Source organism: Thunnus thynnus, chromosome 8 (genome assembly GCF_963924715.1).
Source record: "Thunnus thynnus chromosome 8, fThuThy2.1, whole genome shotgun sequence".
Lineage (NCBI taxonomy): Eukaryota > Metazoa > Chordata > Actinopteri > Scombriformes > Scombridae > Thunnus > Thunnus thynnus.
Genome location: NC_089524.1, coordinates 16,900,446 through 16,922,971, shown reverse-complemented (window position 1 = coordinate 16,922,971; position 22,526 = coordinate 16,900,446). Strand labels below are relative to the sequence as shown.

At 38.1% G+C, this 22,526-nt stretch overlaps 2 protein-coding genes across 2 annotated transcripts in view; one reads left to right on the top strand and one right to left on the bottom strand.

Moving 5' to 3' along the window:
- The window catches only part of ptger3 (prostaglandin E receptor 3 (subtype EP3)), a 166,778-nt gene that overhangs the window by 49,743 nt on the left and 94,509 nt on the right, over window positions 1-22,526 (top strand). The gene's annotated exons all lie outside the window — the stretch shown is intronic.
- Window positions 8,940-21,964, bottom strand: LOC137187703 (cystathionine gamma-lyase-like). Its single transcript, XM_067596799.1, has 12 exons — window positions 21,689-21,964; window positions 19,065-19,146; window positions 18,839-18,934; window positions 18,556-18,665; window positions 18,086-18,220; window positions 17,899-17,956; window positions 17,315-17,392; window positions 16,376-16,528; window positions 14,369-14,490; window positions 13,600-13,652; window positions 13,171-13,309; window positions 8,940-10,224 (listed from the first exon to the last, which is right to left on the bottom strand). The coding sequence occupies exons 1-12, from the start codon at window positions 21,956-21,958 to the stop codon at window positions 10,207-10,209; spliced, it is 1,314 nt and encodes a 437-aa protein (XP_067452900.1). The 5' UTR covers window positions 21,959-21,964; the 3' UTR covers window positions 8,940-10,206.

Genomic DNA, 22,526 nt, shown 5'->3' with positions numbered 1-22,526 from the left:
TACTTCAGTGCCAAAGCAAAACTATGACAATACTGGCTTTGAGTCAGATTCATTACTCTAAGTATGGAAAGACTGAAAAGCTGTGTCACTGTTTCAATCATCATTTTTTATCATTAGAGATGCAGCAGGGGGCATTTATTGATTCCCATTTCGATTCCTGTAATCACTAGCCCAAGACCAGCAGGATGAAATGTCTGAGCCTCATAAACATCAGTAGAGCTGATCCTCTTGTTCTCACTTAAAAGTGAAATGTGTGGAAACTCATTCGAGCAAACAGGTGAAGTCTGAGGCAGAGGGTGTCACTGTGTGCCAGTAAGCAGAGCCGTGAAGAGTGTCGTTCCAAGTGTTGGTTTGACTTTCCAAAATTTTCATCACTTCCTTCCAAAATGTGTATCAGCTTTAAAGTGTAAACATCAGGAAACTATAATCATACATTGTATAAACTCTGCTAATATATAGTATAGTTTAATTTTATTTAATAAAATAGCAGATTGTCTGCTGCTTTGCCTTGTGCTAAAATTAGAAAACGTCCTGAACACTGTAGATCATTGTTGTCAGTAGAAAAAGTGAACCACCGAAATGTCAGAAAGTGAGCATGTAGTTAAATCTGGCCTTTTTCCTGTTGAGGCCTTGAATGCAAATATTGAATTCTGAAAATTCAACAAATAATTTTTAAAGTCATCTGAGGCACAAAAATCAATCAGTAGCTGTTCTGTGTGCTGATGATCTGCCTCAGTAGACATGCAGGACGGACTGATGCAGGTTTCAAGATGAGCTATTCAGTGTCCTGAAAAACAGTCACAGTCAGTCAAAATACCATGTGACATATAGGGATGCTGCGGATGGGTGACAAATTACAGGAAAAACCCAACAAAGTGTCTCAGTTTACAGCCTCAGTGTGTCTTAGCATAGATTTTACGAGTCTCCGAACTCCACTGGTGGGATGAACACTAATTTTTAAAAAGATATTCCCTCATTTGGTCTAACACATCTGTCCAAAATCTCCCACAGGAGCCATATCATTCATGTCCTTTTCATACTCATCAAACCAACTTAACAACCAGTTCAGTGACCCCTTGTGAACGGAAGTGTTGACATTTGTTGTTTGTACAAGCATCTATTGAAGTTTTTCCTTTTTCACCCAACTTTACCTTCACAACCCATTTGAAAGTTGTTGTTTTTTTCATTTTATTTCTAAAATTGTAGGAAAAGTATTATTTAACAACACATATTTAATACTGATAGGTTTAATCTTGGGCTTGATAATAACTAATTACAGTTAAAGAGGACAGAGGGAGAGAAGGAGAAGCTGCAGATGAAAAGAGAGTCTAAAAATATACTGTATATATTTCAGACTATTTAATCTCCAAGTACCTGCTGTTGTGGTAACTATAGTAACCTGAGCTATGCTGAAAATCTCTGCCAAGTTGCAGCTGTTGAAGGAATCGTTTTTCACTTTGGTTTTCTTGAAGGCTCAGATAGAGTGTGAAAGTTGAGTTTCCCTGTAGATCAGTGTGTATGTACCTTGTCTACCACCAGACAGCTGTTTTCACAAGAATCTGCAGAAGAGAGGAAGTTTATCCATGCTCATTGAAAATGTGAGTTTAAGGCGTGTGTATACATGTATGATTTTGTGACATCACAACTAGTTTGGAAGTCAATCATGGTCCAGTATGTAACTAACCCCAGTGGAAACTTGAAACCTCCAGTGCAACACTGAGAATGGACTTATTTGAGAATTGGGGGGGGGGTTAAGTGTTAACTAAGTAATTTAACTTTTATGTGGACAAACCATGTCAGACACAAATATTTATTTAAAGCAGAGTATTTCTATGTATCTTAAAAACATCTGGAGGGGATATTTAAGTTGTAGTGACCCAAACTGCTCATTTTATGTGCATGACCATCTGCAAATACACAATATGATTTTACTTTAGGAAATGTCGACATTATAAGATACAAGAAATGTAATTTTTACTGCACACCTGCACAGTTGATACTACATACCGAGTCTTGATACTTCTTTCACAGTGTACCAATACTTACAATACTAAACAGTAATAAAAATATGAGAATGACTTAAAGGATAAAAATTCTGAGAAACCTGCCACTGTTGTTTCTGTTCCTATTTTTTCAATTCATTGTTTTTATTATTTATTTATCAATTTAATAATTTTAATTTTAATTTTAATTTTAATTTTAATTTTAATTTTAATAATTTTTTAACTTGCTGTGATGGGCTCCCAAATAAAAATGGCCATCAATGTGCTTGAGTCACAAAAACTATTTTTGTTACTAAAGCATATCCTCCCCCTATCATGAAGGCCCTTGGGTTTTTATCATTGTTTGGAAATGCCACAAACTGCATTCTTTTGGTTTTTCGTCATGTACTCAAAGTAGTTTCAGAGGAAGCATTGAAGAATTACACAGAATTTGGCTCCCGTGTCCCTGGCAAAGAGTTCAGCTCAGCATCAAGGTGCTTTCCTTCATCACAACACCATCGTCTAAAGAGTGAATGTGTCTCAGCAGTGCGATGAAGAATAAAAGGAGCCTGACACTAGCCTAATGTCACATGAGTTTGTCTAAATAAAATCAACCCTCCAGAAGCCAAAATAAATTTCTGCTTCATAAAGGACTTAAATGATTATTGGTCATCAAACAGCAACAGTCAAAGACGAGATGAGCTTAATTAATCACAGCAGAGACCAAAACATGCATTTGAGGAGTCAGAATGTTAATAGATGCAAGTAAAAATTATTTTGATTGACTGTTTCCCCGGATGGCAAAAAAAAAAAAAATCTCCAGGATCAGCAGTTTGAGACTCCTGTGAGACAAGCTCAGCATGTTTTTGAGACTTGCAAAATGCCTGTGGGTGTACAACATAATCTAATACAATATAATATAATTACAATATAATAATCTCATTCCTTCTTCTTTTCTCTGCAGCTATTGTTTTTTGTCCTCTCAATTTTCAGTTTAACTAATTTTCAAAAGGATACTTTCATATATTACCAAAATAACAGCAGTATTTTTACACTTTACACTTACATTTTTACAATATTTAAACTGTTGCAACTGTGATCAAAGAATGATCAAGTAGACATTTTGACTTATCGTAGTAGGAAAAGCACAAGTGTAACCCACAACATTAACAATGACTCTGTTATATTCATGTGTCACTGTTAGCCATGACAGTGACCAGGACTCTGAAACTGAAGCAGCTAAATGGAAGTCACACATTGTTAATTTTATTATGTACACCTGTGCTTTTTCCACTGTGTCAAAATATCTGTAGTTCTGTTTTTGCTCTAATTGTATATTATAGTAGAGTTCCAGTTACATGTTTCTATATTTTCATCAATGGGAAGTTGAGGTTATTTTTGGGTCGTCCTCACACACCTCCACTCATTCGCGCCTGAGATGCCCTGTGCAGCCATCAATCCTTTGCTGTTAGCCTCTGTGGTAAGATGGCTGCTGAGAACAGGGCTCGACAGGCTCCACCACTCTTTCATTTTACTCTTCACACCACCGTCAGTGGTTTTAACCTGAATTTAACCAATTGCATTGTAGTGTAAATGTGGCTCCGTTCCTCTACACATGAAAAATAAATAATGTAAGCCAGTAAATGGGCGTTAACTGACTTGCTCAAAGATGGAATCTGTCACATGCAGTCATCACAATTACAGAGATATTTTAAATATGGATTATAAGCGCAGATGTCATATTATATTGGTTATCTTTACTGTACTCTCTCTATGTATTACATTTTAATATACTACTTGAGTGACATAATGCTGTTCTATTTATATAATTTCATGACGGAGTTCAGATCTTAGTTTGTCTTATTATAAACAGAACTTCATGCAGAGCTAAATTGAGCTGAAGTGTCATTATCAACAATTTTAAACAGTCGTCCATGTGTGCAGACTGTCCCCTTTTGAAAAACACTTAGAACTGTCATTTGTTCAACTAAACATTCATCACTATGTTTGTATTAGTGGCCTCAGTATCCAGTAACATGCTGCTTTTGTTGGCTGAGTCACAACAGTTTAAATGACTGAGGGTCAGACTCATCTGTGAGGACAGAGGGGGTGGGAGGCTGTGTGCTGCCGGCAACTTTTACTGTATATGATCCAGGTGGGATGTTTTTGTTCTTACAGGATGACGAATTTCGAACAGCGAAGACTTCTGGGAAACAAATGGAACATCGGATTGAGACTGATCCAGACTGTGAGGTGGAGAAGAAGCTCCTCTGTCTGTCCTATCAACAACACAACACACCACAGAGTGTGAATAATTGATACGATTCCTCACCTCGACAGGGTCAGGAGCAGGGAAAATATTCCCTCTAACTCAACCTACGGAGGCATCCATCTCCTCCATGTTAACACTGACAACTCATTTCCTTACAGAGGAGATACTTTACTCTACTCTCTAATTTGATGGACTCCTGACGGATCATGTACTCCCTGAGGAGGCAGCGTATGGCATATGGCATATTGATGACTCCTTAAAAAAATGCATAGATCCAATATATTCAGCAGACGGAGGGTAATCATGAGAATCAAGAGGCAATTTTCTGCTTGAGCTATTCCCATGCATGTATGCAGAGGACAGGGTGTCATGCTGTGCTGGTGCAGATTTTAGCCCGAAGTAAAAGAAACATGCAAATGTATTGACCTTTGCTTGACACAGTGAGAGTTTCAAAAGCCTCCACAACATTCATGGCTACAAAGCACCCTCACATAAATGCTCAGGGGTAAAAAGCTTACCAACACTAGCTACTTAAATTGACACAAAACCCCTGCATGCTCTTGTCATATATTCTCAACATAAATATGCATGACCCTTTATGAATTTTCAATATACAGTATCAAAAGTTTGGGAAAGGTACTGTCTATTGCCTTGCATGCTGTTGCAAAATCCTTCTCTTCTTTTTGTGTGTGGTGATTTCTTACTCCTGTGTCATTTCTACATTACATTTCCCAGAGAGTTTGCCCAGTACTATGGTGAATGTGTATGATGTCTTAAAGGACAAAGCTGGTGATTCTTTCATATTTTTCTTATTGTCAACAAATCTCATATGAAGAGCCAAACCAGCGATGACTCAATCCTACTTACAAGTATTGTGCATGTATTCAAAGCCTGATATATCTTATTCCTCTGTCCGTTCGAAAACGATTAAAAACACAGCTGGTAAGCCACACAACTGCACTGGGTGACATGTTCCTTCACCCCAAAGACAATGATCATGTTAGTTTATTTAGAAACTGCTCCAAAGAGGAATAACAGCAATCATATTTTCACTCTCAGGAGAAAAGTTCCTTGTAAGGCAGAAGCCACTGTGCATTTGTTAAGAGTTTCATTAGCTTCATATCACAACCTCTTAACTTTGTCCTGAAGTTCTTAGAGAAATTTACAACGTAGCACAAAGTCAAGAGGTTGTGATATGTAGCATAAACAGCTAGCGAAGCTCTGTAAACTTCGCTTCTGAGTTAAAATGTGAATGTTATGATCTGTTACTGGTCTTTGGAGCCGTTTCTAAACAAACTACAGCAGCCATTGCCTTCGGGGCGAAGGAACATGTCACCCAGTGCAGCTGATTGATATGTTTTAATAGTTTTTCGAGACCTGAGCACAGAGGAATACCATATATCAGACTTTGGATACACACAATACTTGTAAGTAGGATCAATCATTGTCGGTTTTGGTAAATCCATTTGAACAGCCCTTGTAGTTCTTGAGTTGTTGTCGACATGCAGTTTTTACTGTTGGTTACTCTCCTAGTTCTTTTTTACTGTCCTGTCTTTTATAATGCTAACTGTGTACAGTGTGTATATAACATCCCTTCATTGTCATACATAGGTCTAAGGAGACTGTGTATGCTGTATATACTCTACATACATGCACATAAACCCACCTCTGTAAACAGAGTAACTTATTATCCATACAATATTTATTCAATCATTCTTTGCACTACCTACACTCTTGCTTGTTGTCTAGCGCTTGCCTGTATAAAATAGCTATATGTTTAAGTTTGCTTATAATTGTTTATTATCTTTGTTTAGATGTTTGTCTGTTTTTGTGTTATGTAATTTGTTTTCTCTGTGTGTGAGGGTACTGCGAGCTACTTAGAACCAGAGACAAGTTTCTTGTTGTCATACTCGGCCATTAATGTTGAGTCTGACAGTTACTAAGCATGACTTTGAAATGCAAAAGGTCATTTTTGACGCTCAGAGGAAACTCATGCCAAAAATGTTTGAACTCAGCACCTAATATGGATAGATGCGTCCATTAAATGGTGCATAAACACAATAGGATTGTCTATGTATATCTGTCTCCTGCTAGCGTCACTTGTAACATTAAAACATTGTTTTCTGCCTTTCAATGAGTACATTTGATTATACGTTCTGCCATGCAGGTACTAAATGGTTTTTCCCTTCCTGCCTTAACATCATTATATGTAATAGAGGGGCTTAGCAGTGTTTATACAGACAAATCCTCAGAAAGGAGTGAGTCATTCTCCGGCCAAACTTCACACAATACCCAAATGGATAATTCTTCTATTTAAGAGTAATCTGCAGATATGATGGCCATTGACAGTCCATATTCACTGTCTTAGAAATTTCTTGAGAACTTTCTTTGTTTTCTAGACATCAAATGTAAGTTATTGACAGCTATGCTCCTCCATGTGTTGAATCCAACCATGTGTGTGTCTTTTTAATTATCTGCGTTTAAATCTATGTTTACAGTGTCTCAATGTGTGAGCTGACAGGGCTGACATTCTAGGCTGCAGGGCCATTTACACCAGGCGGCGGACACACTATAAAAATGAACATCAATGTGGAGATCTGTTACTATTAAGCTATATAACATGACACTGGACATGAGGTGTAATAGTCTGAAGGTCAGCTGCACTGGAGTCATTTTTTGTTTGGTTCATTTGGCCGTCTTATTCAATCAACTGCTTCTGTATTTTTAAAGTTTAAGGGCAAAGACATTAATTACATTAAAATTAAAGGACAATATGTCCCATTCAACAATATTTGGCTTTTGTGACAACAAGAACACACAAAAAGATTTGTACAGACATTATGACTGCAGGTATTCTTCACTGTAACTCTTGAATGGCCTTAGACACAGATGGGACTTTAATCAACCACAAAACAGGTTTATGTACCCTCATGTTTGCCTGCAGTTATTTACATGGACAATAAAACACACAGTACACACACACGTCATACTGTTGCCTCTCAGTCCCAGCTCTCTCCTCTCTAAAACAAACAGGTTAATGTGGGGGAAAGTTAATGGGTTCAGGGATCACTCATCATCTTATCAGGCAAAAACATCAACTATTCACGCTTGAGCAGATTCAGATTTACTTCACCAAACCAACAACTCCTGTAATATAGATGATTTAATGTTGCCGTTGGGTAAGTGGTCTAGAGACGTGTTATAAAAATAAACCATAGACCAAGAAGAAGTAAGATTTCATTTGATGATTTGCAGGTAAAAAACATCTAAACGTCTAGGTTATAACTGGACTAAATGTGAGAGAACAATCTCACCACCACAAGGTCCATTTAGTAGCTGTGCTGGAGTTTTTGTTCGTATCACATTCATCAGCAGATTGAGTTTGTCCAGTTGTAATGGGGTTGCAGACTAAGTTTGGTCATAAGGTTCATGTGTTTTAGTCAAGTTTTAACAGTTTGTTTACATTTAGCAATTGTTCCAAAAGCATTTAAGAGACTATATTTCAGCTTTTCAACAAAATTTAATCAAATTTTAACCTAGATATCTCAATGTCTTTTGACCAGCAACTGACCAATAAGTGCTTACTGAGTTATGCAACACAATGAACGTTCAAAAGTTCATTCAAAGTAACAATATTTGCATTTTTCTAATAACAGAAAATGCACACAGCAATTTTCCCTCCACGCTCCAGACTTCTTATCTACAGATTTGCTTATATGAGTGTCATCTGTGACTTCAGATGTGATGGAGAGCAGAAGTGGGGGGTTTTTTCAAACAATGATGCAACAGTTTGAAACACGCATTCAAAGTCGCAAAAGCCACTTTATGTTTATATTGAAAACTTTTTCTTTGCTCCACATCATTTGGCAGCGAATGTAACGTCATAGTCATATCAGCTAAACAAACACCAAAACTCCAAGTAGCCACAACATGACTCCTCATTCTCCCACTCAGTCGTGTCATCAGAGTGACTTTTTGTTCGTGTTTGAGACTGATCTGATGGAGACATGTTATCCAAAAAAGGCTATGGCTGAGTGAAGGAAGCTGAAAACCCTGCGTTGAATGACGTTCTCCAATTAGACACAAACTCAGTGACACGATACCACAGCATGAGTCAAATCTATGAGCTGAATCTGAAACACCTCAGTACCAGCTCCTCCAGTCTTGTTTCCATTTTGACCACTTATTACCCCCCAATCTACTAACTGGACATGTCAGGGTTCATAAAGTCCTGTGAGGCGGCATGGTGGCGCAAAATTAAGACATCAGCCTGAACTTGTAAATTCAAACAGCTTTGGCAGAGCTTTGAAGGATTCTGAGACTTACGCAAAATCTGAATGGCTGATGCAGAAGCTCCTCAGAGGTGTAAAATCCATTACATGGTCGTAGGTAACAGGAAATTAAAGTTGCACTCAACCAAAACTTTAAAGATGATAATTGGTCTTCTACAGAGAACTGAAACCTTCAGTCTCCATGTGGAAATGTTATTGATGGTTTGGTCATTAGGATGGCAACTAGCTCATTTGACCCATCAGCTAAAACCTCCCATGTGCAGCTCACCGCTATCCGGGCTAAATTGAATGTGGCGTATTGACTCGCCACGGTTACGGATGCCGACTCACAATTACTCTGCTTGTGTTTGTACAGGAGGATGGTTGAGAGGAAGTGAGAGACGTGGAGACATATACTGCAAACTGATTTTAATGGATTTGTCGGTTACATAAATGACATTGATCATGAGTGCTCTATCTCAAATGAAGCGTGTACTTGAGCAGTGATGTGATACGTGACTAAAAGCGAGGAAACAGAAGAAGGGAGTACCTGAGTAAAACCTCTTCTCTGCACAAATAAAATCATGAGAGTCCTGACCTGGGAGAAATGCAGAGTTTGTCATCAACTCAAAAGCTTTGAGTTGAGTTCAAGAACACACAAACATTTTGTTGTTACTATAAAAAAAACCCCATCATCATTGCTGGAAAACTGTACTCCAAATAAGGCGAGAGCATGTGTGTAACAAACACTCCTTTATTCTTGGCAAATATCCTGATTAGTCTCAAACAAGGAATTGGATTCTTCTCCTCTTCTTAACGAAGCACACATATAATTCTAGTCAAACAAAAACTTGTGCTTCTGCATATAATTACACATATTCTACTCATAATTTTTGAATGTGAGGATTATTTGTTCTTCGTGTTACAAGGATATTCATCTAATGCTTCGAGCAAGTCCATAAAATCTGTAAGCAGATGGTGACAGGAAAGACAGAGAAAATATTTCTCATTTTTTGACAGTAGGTGGCAGCGTGATCTCTGTCAGAGTCTGGTTAGTCAGTCTTCTTCTGATGATATATTCTCATTAATACATTGATACAGTACATATTTTACAGAGCAAAATATGCCAGTAAGAATTAGGAAATAAGGCAAGTACACTACAGCTGCAGATGTACTGAGGACATAATAGTGATATAAAAGTTCTCATTTGGAAGGCAGGTTCTGTGAATCAAATGAGGATACAGCCTGAAATACATGGTTGTTGTTGCTAGATTATATGGAAAATATTGTGTTTGGTGTTTTTTTTTTTCTGTAGAACTTCATTCAGTATCAGTCTTGACAGAACAGGACTTTTGTATCAATTTGCTTCATTAAAGCCCTCCTAACAAAACACAAACAAACATAAAAACAAAGCAAAACCTGCATACGATAAATAAGATTACAACCGATGTTCTAGTAAAATATGCATCAATAAGATTCTCAAGTAAAAATCGTGTTAATAATTACAGATAGCATGATTTGTATTTTTCAAGAACAAGTTGTTCCCTGATAGGTGAATCTATGCTGTTCATGTGTTGAACTGAGGTGCCGTACGTTGATCTGCGATGATTTCAAGTACCTCCGGTCTTCATTCTGACTTCAACTGATTCAGCTTCAGCCTCGAGGATGCCCTGAAGACTTTTCAGTTCTTCTTTGGATGCTATTAAAAGAAAACAGGCAAAGATAAAATTGACTAATGGAATCAATACTCAGTACGATGCACATCCAGGGAGCAACCGACAAACATGAGGCAACAGTTAGTAACACGCTACAATTTAAAAGGACACAAATAAAAAAATAAATAAAAGGAGCGCTATCGATATCATAATTCTTTCTTTCTTTGCTTGATGAGCTGAGGCAGGATGCCAAAATATCTGCCATAAAGGCAAGTCAAAAGCAGATTAATGGAGGGCCCACAACAGAGAAAACCGGCCAATAAAACACCATAAATGCAGCATTTTACAGCAACAACATTATAAAATGGCACCCACCCATTGGAGAGCTCCACATGATTAACCAGCAGCTGAGTTTGTGATTCAAAACTAACCTCAGGATGAGGACACTTGACCGGAAATTAAACTGGCTTCCCCATTCTAACCTGCCGTCCCATCCAATTAAACGCTTCACCCATCAGAGGTGCCTTTTCCCGGGACTACAGACAGTCATTAGAGATATTTGTCTCCATTAAATTGCCATTTGCTACAGATGGGCAGCAGAGGATTTCAGAGACATTATCTGGATCCTGAGGAGAGGAGGTGCAGGCTGCTCTATAGGATACTGCTGCATGAGGTGGCAAACCAGGTTTTAGGGAAACTGAAATTCCCTCCTGACGGTAATGTAGTAGGTGGGAACTAGAAGTGAATCATCTAAAAACAGCAAACCGGAGTTCAGTTAAAATGGTTTTAAGTTGGGTCTTCAAAAGGAAAATAGTAGCTAAATGAGCTGTCGCATTCTGCATTTGTTTCGTTTGTTTTTTTGTTCCTCATAGTGCATTTATGCGTAACATAAAATCTACCAGGAATCCTGATGATAAATGTTTCAAACAAAGATTCAATCCAAATTCTCTGTTTGATAAAGCCGCCATGTGCGAGCAAAGCAGAGCAGAAAGAGAGATGTAATAAAACCTCAGATGTCTACACCAGTCATCCGAGAGGAGAGAGATGTGATGAAAATGCCTGCCAAATCTGAGAAGAAATGGTGCACAGCACTGCACGGAGGTGAGAAACGACAAAAACTTAAAAATGGATTCTGGGAACACTGCAGTACTTCTGATGAGTCATCTGTTGCTCTCATAAGCAGAAATGCTTTGAAATTTTTCCACAGCAAAAAGCCTAAGAAAAAGAAAGCAGCTAATAAATCAACTTCATGCATTTTTCACTGAAGACATGAGGCGGCGAGAGTGTTCGTGTGAGTCTATAAACATGTTTCCAAACTTTAATCGGGCAACAGAAAAAAGACTTTAGATGATTATATATTAACAGTGTAAAATATCTGGGATTTGCTGAGCAAGTGCAAACGGATGAATATCCCCAGTGAGCGGCTCAGAGAAGGACTTTAACCCAGACCACAGCACACATACAGAAACCTCTTTCCACCAAGCAATCACAGTCTATGATGGATCTGACCATGCAGCAGGGAGAGAGGGTTTATGGGATGGATAGATGCGTCACAGCCCTCTACAAAGTGCACGGCATGAAACCACTGCATACCTAACTCAATCCTGGTCTGCAACCCTTCCTGGCCTGGCTCTCCCTAAATGTTCCCAAGACATTTCTCACTTCTTCTCCAGATGATTTGTCTTCATTATGACAGACGTGCCCAATTCTGCACAATACAAGTCAAATAAATAAATATAAATCCAATGATTTTTCCATTTTTTACTTTTTCTTTTTTTTTGCACCGTTTGGAAATGTGCCTTACTAAAGTAAATGAGTACAGTTGTTGTCAGATGTTACCCATTTGATCATCACTTCCAATTTTTCCAAAGATGTTTTTCTAAAATTGTGGGTTTTTTTTACATTACATCTACATCATGAGAGCAGGTTGTGACTCACGTGACGTCCTGCACAAATTTGAGATTAGATATAACTTTGTACTTGTACAAGTACACAAAGCCACGGGTCCATTTATTCTCTGATTAATCATTAGCCACACGTGTGCCGCCTGCATGTGTCCTGTGGTGTGATGAATTCAAATTTCTGTTTGCCAGCTTCTCTATTTAGTATAAATAATACAGAAATTAAAATGTGCCCTCAGTATATCATGTATTTATGTATGGAGTAAGTTATAGTTATTCGAAAGCTTTGCACTCTGACTGACTTAGCACGTCCACAAAACTAGATTCTGCGATCAATCAGTCAATTAAGCAATGTGTATTCTGTCTATAGAGGATGAATGTGCAGCCAGTGGTTAGAAAGATATTGACATGATACTATAGCAGCTTTTCCGTGGACATTTTACAAATTTCTAAAATGCAGCAGAATGATTTGAAAAACAGCTGTGGAATGAAATTTAAGGGGATTCGGTGTATTCAAACAAAACCACTGATGTTAACCTTTACTGAGCCAAATTATTTATCAGCTGCAGGGGAAGATAAAATGAGACTCCGAGTACACTTGTTAATCACCGTCTACCTTACATCTGTTGTGATCTTAATCTAAAAATCATAAAACAGTGGTGCATTTTCAGTGCGAAGCCTCTGTTAAACCTGAATTACAGCTAACTGGCTGCTGTCACCAAGTCACACACTGAAGTCCTTCACAGCCTGACAAACACTTATCAATTAGCAAAGCCTGACAATCTGATGCTTTAAAAAAAGCCATAAACAGAAGGAACAGGGTACTGGGCAGCAAATTCCACTGTGCTATTAAAATCCAAGGCTTATAAGGTTATTCCTTATATACCAAAAGAAAGAAAGAAAACAAGCACTCTCCCTGCTCATTCTTGACTAATAAGTGTGCAGTAGATAAGACTAACTTTCTCAGTCCACTTGGTTCCTTATTTGGGGACAAAAGGAGACATTTTGGAGTTGATTTTGGCTAATAACAAACCATATTGTTTTTTCAGGATCTTTCTAGCAATTCAGTGTCGTTTGTCTGATACTTACAGCAGCTGCCAGTGCTTGCTCCAGGTCTTGAATGATATCAGCCTCATCCTCCAGTCCGACAGAGAGTCGGATCAGTGTATCACTGATCCCCAGGACAGTCCTCTCCTTTTCTGGCACTGATGCATGAGTCATAATTGCCCTAAATTATGATAGAGGACACATATGAGTCTTATGCTGAAAAACATCGTGATGTTTTAAAAGAGATTAGAACAAAGACATCATTACGGAAATGAAGTGTCTCAATTTAAGTTTGAGAAAGACTGAGAGGAATTTCTTCTTGATCTCTGCTGCCCTCTTGTGATTTCATTTGTAGCATTACAGCTTAAGTTACAGTAAATGAAAGTCAGTTTTAGTGCTGTTAAAGACCAAACACTGTGGTAAAATAATTTATGTTTAATACTAATAATAAAATTCTTCAGGGATACTTACGGGTGTTCTGCTAAACTTTCGTAACCACCAAGACTCTCAGCTATCGCAAACAACTGAAATAAGAAGACGACAGGAGACATTAGGTGATAGTGCAGTAAAGTACATAAATAGTGTGTAAACAAAGTCAAAATAGTTGAGAGAAATGAAAAATTAAGTCACAATAAGAAGATAAACAACTAACTACAGAAACTAAACAGGCCAAGGTAACATTTCTTTCTTTCATTTTGTGGTTTGGATGATTTTCAAACATCCTGACAGCGAACATATGGAAGCGTTTTATTGACAGCAAAATACAATCTGGTCTTTGTTAGGTAACGTGAGCCAATTATAAATAATGAGGCATGATTGAGTTCAATAAAAAGCTGTTCATATCAACATGAAACTAAAATGACTAATTTGTTTGTTAAGGACATTGTTGTAAAGGTGAACCACTCGAATGCTTTTGGCACACACTCAAAGGCTTTGTTTGAGTGTAACTTCTGTTTTATTTCGGTCATAAAATTTTATCAAAGGATTATTAGTAATGATTAGTAATATTATAACCATAGCACCTTGTCCTTAGTAGAATATTTTAATTGTCATGTCCTGGCGCTCTTTATCTGTAAGATTAAAATGCCCTGAAGTGGGACTTGACTGGTTTTCTAAAGCATTCTTGTAATCTGTCATTTTACATAAGCCTTTCTGATCACAAGACCATCATGCACTTGCTAAACTCAAACTACAGTTTGTGACGGTTCAGTTTCAATAAAAAACGTTGCTGCCAAATTACTTTGAGGCTACTGAGGAAGATGGTGGCGTGCTCGAGGTTCCCCTTAATGTAGAAGGTGATCATCCCTGGACATCCGGTGCATTGCTTCTTCATCACTTCATACTGAGGGTGAGAGGGCAGGCCTACAACAAGAGAGGGGGGAAAAACCAGAACAAACTAGTCAGTCTAGTTGACAAATCCTGTAATAACCACCTATACTGAATTCAACTAACAAAAGCCGGGACACATGGGAGGTGTGCAGGTTTGAGCATGATTTGGTTTGTTTTGTTTTGCTTTGCTTGTTATTTTTAATGAATTAATGTTCAGACTTTGACGCTTTTTTGAAAGTGTGTCAAAGTGCACATTCCTGGGTTCCAAGTTAATTCCAAGTTAAATTTAATGCTTTTTAAAAGGACCAATGTGTAAGATTTAGTGGCATCTAGTGGTGAGGTTGCAAATTGCAACCAACTGAATATCCTTCCCCTCACCATCCCCTTCCAAGTCTGTAGGAGAACCTATGGTGGCCACAAAATTTGCAAAACAAAATTTAAAAAAAAATGCAAAAGACCCCCTCTAGTGCCAGTGTTTGGTTTGTCCATTCTGAGCTACTGTAGAAACATGGCAGTGCACGATAGCGGGCGCCGTGGAAGAGGACCCCCTCCCTATGTAGATAAAAAGGGCTCATTCTGAGGTAGCGAAAACATGATTCTTATTTTCAGGTGATTATACACTGATTAAAAACAGATTTATGAATATTATATTTCATTTCTACTCAAGTCTGTTCTGCTAAATGCCACTAAATTCTGCACACTGCACCTTTAACACCTTTTTAATACCAGATGGAATGAAATGTAATACCCATTTCAGAATAATATTGGTCAAAGTATGAACGTATGATGAAAAAACAGAAGGAATGATGTGGTTTAGAATATTATAGTATTAGTATTATATCACATTTTTAAGTACTTCTAAGAGGTATATAATAATAATTCCTGGTAATATAATTAATCCATTAACGTGACCTGGACACAGAAAATTGGTGGAAGAAAGGTTTTTGCTAAAATTGACACTTGTCCATTAGTAACGTTTGCTACCAGAAAAAAGGATTAATCAGTTTCCCGCTGCACAGTCCACTGTCTGTTTCACTTGTAGTTTATAGATGTAGAACATCTCCTGACAGCCCGCAACCACATACAAAAAAAGTTCTAACCAAGGTTACTGTCTACAGCAGGCAAGGAAAAACTATTCAAGATTTTAATTTTAATGCCTTTTTCAGACTTTCTTTAAACTGAATTTAATGCTTTTTAAGACTTTTAAAGACCTGCAAATACCCTGTATTCATTCCAAACATGCTTTGAGTAGTTTTTTCAAACTCTGGAGGGTTTACAACCATTCAAATAGATGCAGGTGTAGATGTAAGGTGTAGCTGCAGATGTAATCAGAAGAAACTACAAGGAACAACCCCAAAATGCAAGGGCAGTTATGAATGATTAGCAAACTTAAAAAAAAAAGATGAAAGAGGAGAGGTCAAAGTCTGAACTGAATTGTGCATTTAAAACACCTCTTCTTCATGTGTTCTTTGTAGGTATGAACATCAGAGTAAACTAGACCAAAGAGTGCTGATCAGTTCATTATGTTGAGTTTTAAGTTCTTTTCCCCTTTGACTCCCTTAAAACATTTGCAGTGTGATACTTGTGATCAAACGTTTGCTTATGAGCTCTGATTTTGAAACATTGGAAAAACATATTATAACTATTCTGAAATGGGTTTACAATACCTGGTAACTAGATACCACTTTACATCTTTATGTACAAATAAGCATGAGAGGCCTCTCTTAGGCAATGTGAACTTAAATAACCCACAATAAGAATTGGATCAGCAGCAACTCTGTTCTCAGAGCAGTTCATTATTTGTAACAGTTTTATAGGTTAGCAATCGAGAGATAACGGGCAATTACTGATAGTATGCTGGTATGATAGGAGTAGTAAATAACAGCTATGTATATCAGACGTGTCTTGTTTATATTGCCTGGGAAGATGACGCGCTCCACCCTGGGGTCAGCCTCCAAAAACTTGGCAGCAGCCATGGCATTCTTGAAGTGCCGCTCCATCCGCAGATGTAGCGTCTTCAGTCCACGGTTACACAGGAAGCAGTCGAAGGGAGACGGTACACCGCCCAGTGCTGAACCAAGGCAAAATCCCATGAAAGAAACAAAAGAGGTTACAAAGCCTCCCAAAACCCGATCAGGCGAACAACAAATGCATAAACAAATACTCCATTCTGAAAAGGTTTTAAATTGGCAGAGAACATTGGCCTCACGAACATGTTTTGGTTTTTTAATGAGTGAATGTAGGTCAATTTGATTTAACCATATTGTGGCAGAGCAAGACAGTAAATGAATGTCTGACACAAGTCTAAACTCTGTGTCCTTAAATCACTGGTCACAAACACCTGTCTGATTTTAAAGTCTGTTATTTTTCCAGACTGTTTGATCTAGATTAAAGATTCATGTTTGACTTTTGGACGTTGATTTTGACCTTTATCTGATACTGAGGGGGAAAAAACAGGACAGACTGAAGAGCTGACGCAGAGATCAATAGCTTTTGTTGGCATCTCATTTGCAAATCCTCAAACTGTATTTGAGAAGCGGGAGTCAGCAAATGTTTGGCTTTTTTGCTTCATAAAAATCACAATAAATCAATAATTAAGATTGTTGCTGATTCATTTTCAGTCAGTTGACTAATCGATTCAGCACTTGTCTGCCGTATAACTGATTAAGTCTATCAACGCCACCATTCTGACCGAAACTTGGAATAATATAATAAGACTGATGAGTCCAATAAGACTCACTGATTCAGTGTGCAATCTGACGGATGCTGTTTCGCTGACATATTGTGTACCAAAAAATACATTTGTAGTAAACATTGCATCATCCTTGAGTTTGAACATGTTGTTCTTTCTACTCACCGTTCTGCAGAAATTTCAGTCGCTCGTACAGATCGTCCCTGTTTACTGAGACCAGACCCATAACCACATCACTGTGACCTGCCAATCAAATGACAGGAATAAGAGAATGGTTTATATCCAAATTACAAGTAAATGTTTTCATTAGTACAAAGAAATATTGGGGCCACTCGTGAAAAAAAGAGATTTTGAAAATTAAGTATACCTTAAGAAAAAATCATTATGAGAACATAATATGATGAGAAAAATGTTATATTTCAACTGAATATAACAAAATTAAATGAACATTATGATTAAATGGGGTAGATTGGAACATGTGTGCACATATCAGCATTGTCTGACCGTCCATATATACAATTAGTATTTTTTCTTGCAAAGATATTGAGGATGACCCACCTCATCCCTCATTTTGACACTTTTATCACCCATTTCCTCACCTAATTTTTACCAACCGTGGCCCCAAATACTGTGTTGCATCTTTGTAAATTGTGTGGCTTTGCTTTAATCACATTTAAGTGAAAGTTTTATGACAATTTTATGCGAGTAAAATGGAAAAACAAATGTGCTTGTGTTCGCACAGAACCTACCGTTCATGTATTTGGTGGCTGAATACATGCAGATATCTGCTCCCAAAGCCAAGGGTCGCTAAGAGAGAGTACAAGCAAAAACAAGTCAGTAACTTGTTTCCACATGAACTGGAATTTGATTGCAGGAAACGATTAAACTGCTGTTTCACAATCAAAGTTGCATGAACTACACATCTGTCACTCTCACCTGGAAATAAGCAGACATAAAGGTGTTGTCCACTACTACCACTATATCTTTGTTGTGCTCGTGGACCAAATCAGCACAGGTCTTGATGTCAACGACCTTCATCGTTGGGTTGGTGGGTGTCTCGATCCACACCAGCTGCACCAGGAAAGAGAAGACATAGTTTCAGTGTAGCAGAAAGATGATGCAAACAGACACACACGCTACATCATATTAAAGCTAATGAGAGACAGCTCATATAACAGTGTATTTCCACAATCATTACAAAGTGCTGATTCACGGTGACTGCTTTAAGGGATAAGGGCACACCCAGTCATGCAACATTCCAGTAAATCCAGACTAGAAGGACTTTTTTCTGAATGAATAAATTCCCTATAAAATTATTAAATCTGTTGGAAGAGAGACCAGACTACAAACACAAAAGCTGTAGACAAACAACAAAGGGCACTTTAAAATATTGGTCTTGGACTTACTTTGGTGTTGGCCTTCAGAGCGGCCTTGAGCAGCTCTGGTTTTGTACAATCAGCAAAAGACACCTCCAGACCCATTTCAGTGGCAATTCTTTGGAAGTAGCGGTTTGTGCCTTGAAACAAAGAAAGTGAAACTAAGTCAGTGATGATTAAAAACATAACAGAACGTGTGCTCTCACTTTCATACCAACCACCATTTTGTTTGAGTCAGTCACTTTTAGTGCATTTTCCTCAAATGGTGAACACCTCATGGCATACAGAGGCATCTCACTGGAGGGCAACTCACCTCCGTACACGTCATCCATGCAGACGATTCCATCTCCTGACTTGAGCATATGAGTGATGGTCACTGTGGATGCCAGGCCTGAGGCAAGAGCCAGGCCTGCAGGGGGAAAGCAAAAAAAAAAAGCCATCAAGACAAAAAAAAAAAAACATTTGCATATCATTAGGCCAGAGGATTCTTAGCTTGGAAATGCTCGGCTACGGTTTGCTTACATCTCAGTCTTACTTACAATACTTTGCTCCATCCAAAGCTGCCACAGCCTTCTCCAGACAGTTTCTTGTAGGGTTTCCACTCCGGCTGTATTCAAACCCCTACATAAAAATATAATTATTACATTTCAGCGGCCAAAATCTAACATAGTGTACTGTATTCAAACAACTTGAAGATGCAGACAGGTGGTTCTAAACACAAGAGTACATGAGTCAGAGTTAAGTTGCTCAGGACAGGAACAGGGAAAACGCCCCCTTCATACACAAATTAACTTGCCACAAATACAATCAGTTGTTAAAGTTTGTGTAATATTGGATTATCTGTTACTACAGTATGGACATGCACAAGTCTAAAGTTACTGACACTGAAGACAGTGAGAACCACCAATAAGAAACCAGTGAATGTGACATCGGAGATTGTATGAATGCATGTTGAAAATAACAGAGAGCGGTGAGGAAAGGTGGCCTCACCCAGTAATTTAACTCTTCACTGATGTATACAGTCTACTGTTACATTAGCTCACTGGTGGGAAAAAAATAAAAAGATTTAAACTGCGGTGGCAAGTATTTTGTCAGCACAAAATAAAAATGTGTGTTTTCTACAACTATCAGAGAGTGATTCACTAATTTGAACATAATTAAACAGTTTTTATTCTATTAAAATATAAGTAGGCAGGACTTTGTTACTGACTGTTTTTAAATGATTTGAACTTATTGCTTACACAATTATTACAGACACTTGTGCAACTCTAATCACACACATAATCATTAAATCTAGATATGTTTGGATACATGACGTGGACATTGGAGGCTGTTGCCTGCAGTAATATGAGGAGCTTGAATGGCCTTGAACCAAAGGTTTGTGTAGTTCTCTCTCTGCGGAAAACAAGACCGGCTGTAAATATACAGTAGCAAAGCAAATATATTAGTTAGTTGTTACTCTTCTAGTTGGATATGTTTATTCTTCATTGTATGATTTAGATCTGAACCAACAGCAGCCACTGCTGTCTTCTATTCAACATAAAAAAGGTAAAATAGGTATTCTGAACTTTCTATGAACGGTCTGCTCTGTGTGAAATGGAGGCATTGTGAGCTCAATCAGAATATTGTGGGGCCAAGCATAGAAAACAGGGTCAAAAGGTCAGTAGATCAGCAGGGGCGGTGAGTTTGGCTGTTTCTATTAATTTGGTTATTTAATTGAGGGAGCAGTTTTAGCTGTAAATGCTATACATATAATTCAAAATTAGTCAAATCAAAAGTTCGAAGTTCCTGGACTTTGACTATGTGAGAAAAATAGACACAAGAAAACCTAAAAAGAAACAGTGTAGTTTTGTAATCATTTGTGATATTTAGTCTGTTGTTGTAGAGTTCTTGTTGCCATATGTGCTTGTATGTGTCTGTTCTGTAAAGGCTTTGCTAGGTTTCCTCTCCATTTATGCTGAATCCCGTATATGTGACTTGTTGTTTTGCCTAATTTTTGTTTGTTTGTTTCCTTGTAAAAGATCAACCTGGACAGCAATTGCAAAATAGTCTCTTGGATAAAACTAACACATTTCCATCATATTGATGTTAATTAATGTGTGTCATCCCTGATAAATAAGTAAATGAAGTAAAAAATTACTTCTCCTATCAACCACTCCTTTTAAGTGTTATCTAAGTGTCTGTTTAACAAAGCAGTTAAGACTTGTGATCTGTAGGCCAACCTTAACTATAATCATTGACAGAGACAAATGGCAGTTGAGAAACGTGGACAGCAAATAACGCCTGATGCCAAATAACACCTGTGATAAAACACAGAGGATACGATAGTGAGGAGGGGGCGAAATCTGTGTAGGTATCCTGCAGTGGTGGGGGTCGTTTCCACACATCAAGGGAGAAAAGGGGAAACAGAGTCAAGCTGTCACTTAAAAAAAGATTCACTTCTGACTGAGTAAAAGGGGAACAACTTTGGCTGTTATCATTTGTTTGATATGAAACAGGTTGTGCATGAATATGACACGTGCTCCATCACACACACACAAGAAAGACTTTTAAAAGAGACCTAACATATCATATTTGAATATTTTGAAGATACCTGCACATACATGCATGTATATTATATACCTCTACATAAATTCCTATATTTTACATACCTGAACATAACTGTTTGTATATACAATACAGATCACTGTATAGTTACAGTATAGCAGTAGAGTTGTATAGTACAGACAATATACAGTATATACTAGACCTGCATTGTATAGAATATTACCAAGCCCTATATATTTATAGTATGGTCCTACATTTTAGCTTTAGTTTCAGTCTCTAGTTAAGGTTATTTTTCATAATTCTGTTGTTGTTTATTTACTTATTTGTGTGTCCTTAGATCTGATTTGAATGCTTTAACGTTGCAGTATCCACTTGGGATTAATAAGGTAGGCCTATATCGACTTTTCCACAGTCTGTCTTAATAAATATATAATATACTGTTTATATATCTAAAATATCTTCAAACAACAAACCAGGACGTGCATTTTAATCTATAGCCCATTTTGATCCTCGTGCAGGACGCTGCTAAAGTCGTGAATAGGGTCTGTTTCACGCACGTGCACCCCTCCTCTTCCCCCCCAAGCCTTAAATAACTAAGGCGTTTCAGGCCACTTACTGCGTGGTTTCCCGGTCCGTGCTGCTTGAACGTGGTAGAAAGAGAAATCGGCGGCACTACAGCCATTGACTTCCACTGTTCCGGCTCCTGGCCGACGTGAATCGCGTCTGTGGCGAACGATTTAAAAGCCGAGCGGAAGCCGGCGAACACGTCGCTCGGCTCGCCTTGTTTGTGCTTTTGATCCATGGCGAAGCGCTCAGCGGTATGTGACACAAAGTGTAGCCGGGGTGAGTATGCATTACCGCTGTATGGGTAAAAGGGGAAAACCATTTAATGGAGCTGTGCGCTGCGCTCGTCGCCGCGAGCCAATCAGCGCTCATCAACAAGGAGAGGACGGCGCTGATTGGAGGTTCGTCATGGGCGTCCATCCCACGTGAGCGTGCACGTTGTTTGGCGTTCTTTGTCTATGTGTGTGTATGTGTGTGTGTGTATGTGTGTGTGTATGTGTGTGTGTGTGTGTGTGTGTGTGTGTGTGCCATACTGATGCAACGCTTCCTGTTGTTTGAGTCAGGGTACATGCACTCTATATCCCTCTGATTTATTTTATTACAAATGTTATTTATGACGCGAAATTATTTCTACTGAGTGTACAACAGTGAGAACAGGATTACAAATGTCATTTATGTAGTGAAATAAAGTCGAAATTCCATTAACACAAAATTCAAGCTAATCTCTCACAACTCAATACCATACTCTGTTCTCATAGTTTTCATCTACAGCCCAAAATATGTGTTTTAGTTTTTAAATGATACATTGAATTTTGTGTAATTTGTTCCTCGTGGCACGCACAAGAGTTTGTGTTTCCAGTCTTGCGCCATAGGGGGAGGAAGTGCTCTGC

Bases quoted from the DNA above. Each gene is read 5' to 3' on its own strand.
- LOC137187703 (XM_067596799.1), bottom strand. From the start codon at position 21,958: ATGGTTTTCCCCTTTTACCCATACAGCGGTAATGCATACTCACCCCGG. The intron at 17,393-17,898 runs GTAGGTTCTGTG...TTTGATTGGCAG, and splicing joins AGCCACCAAATACATGAACG to GTCACAGTGATGTGGTTATG. The intron at 16,529-17,314 runs GTGAGTAGAAAG...GCCTTGGTTCAG, and splicing joins ACTGAAATTTCTGCAGAACG to CACTGGGCGGTGTACCGTCT.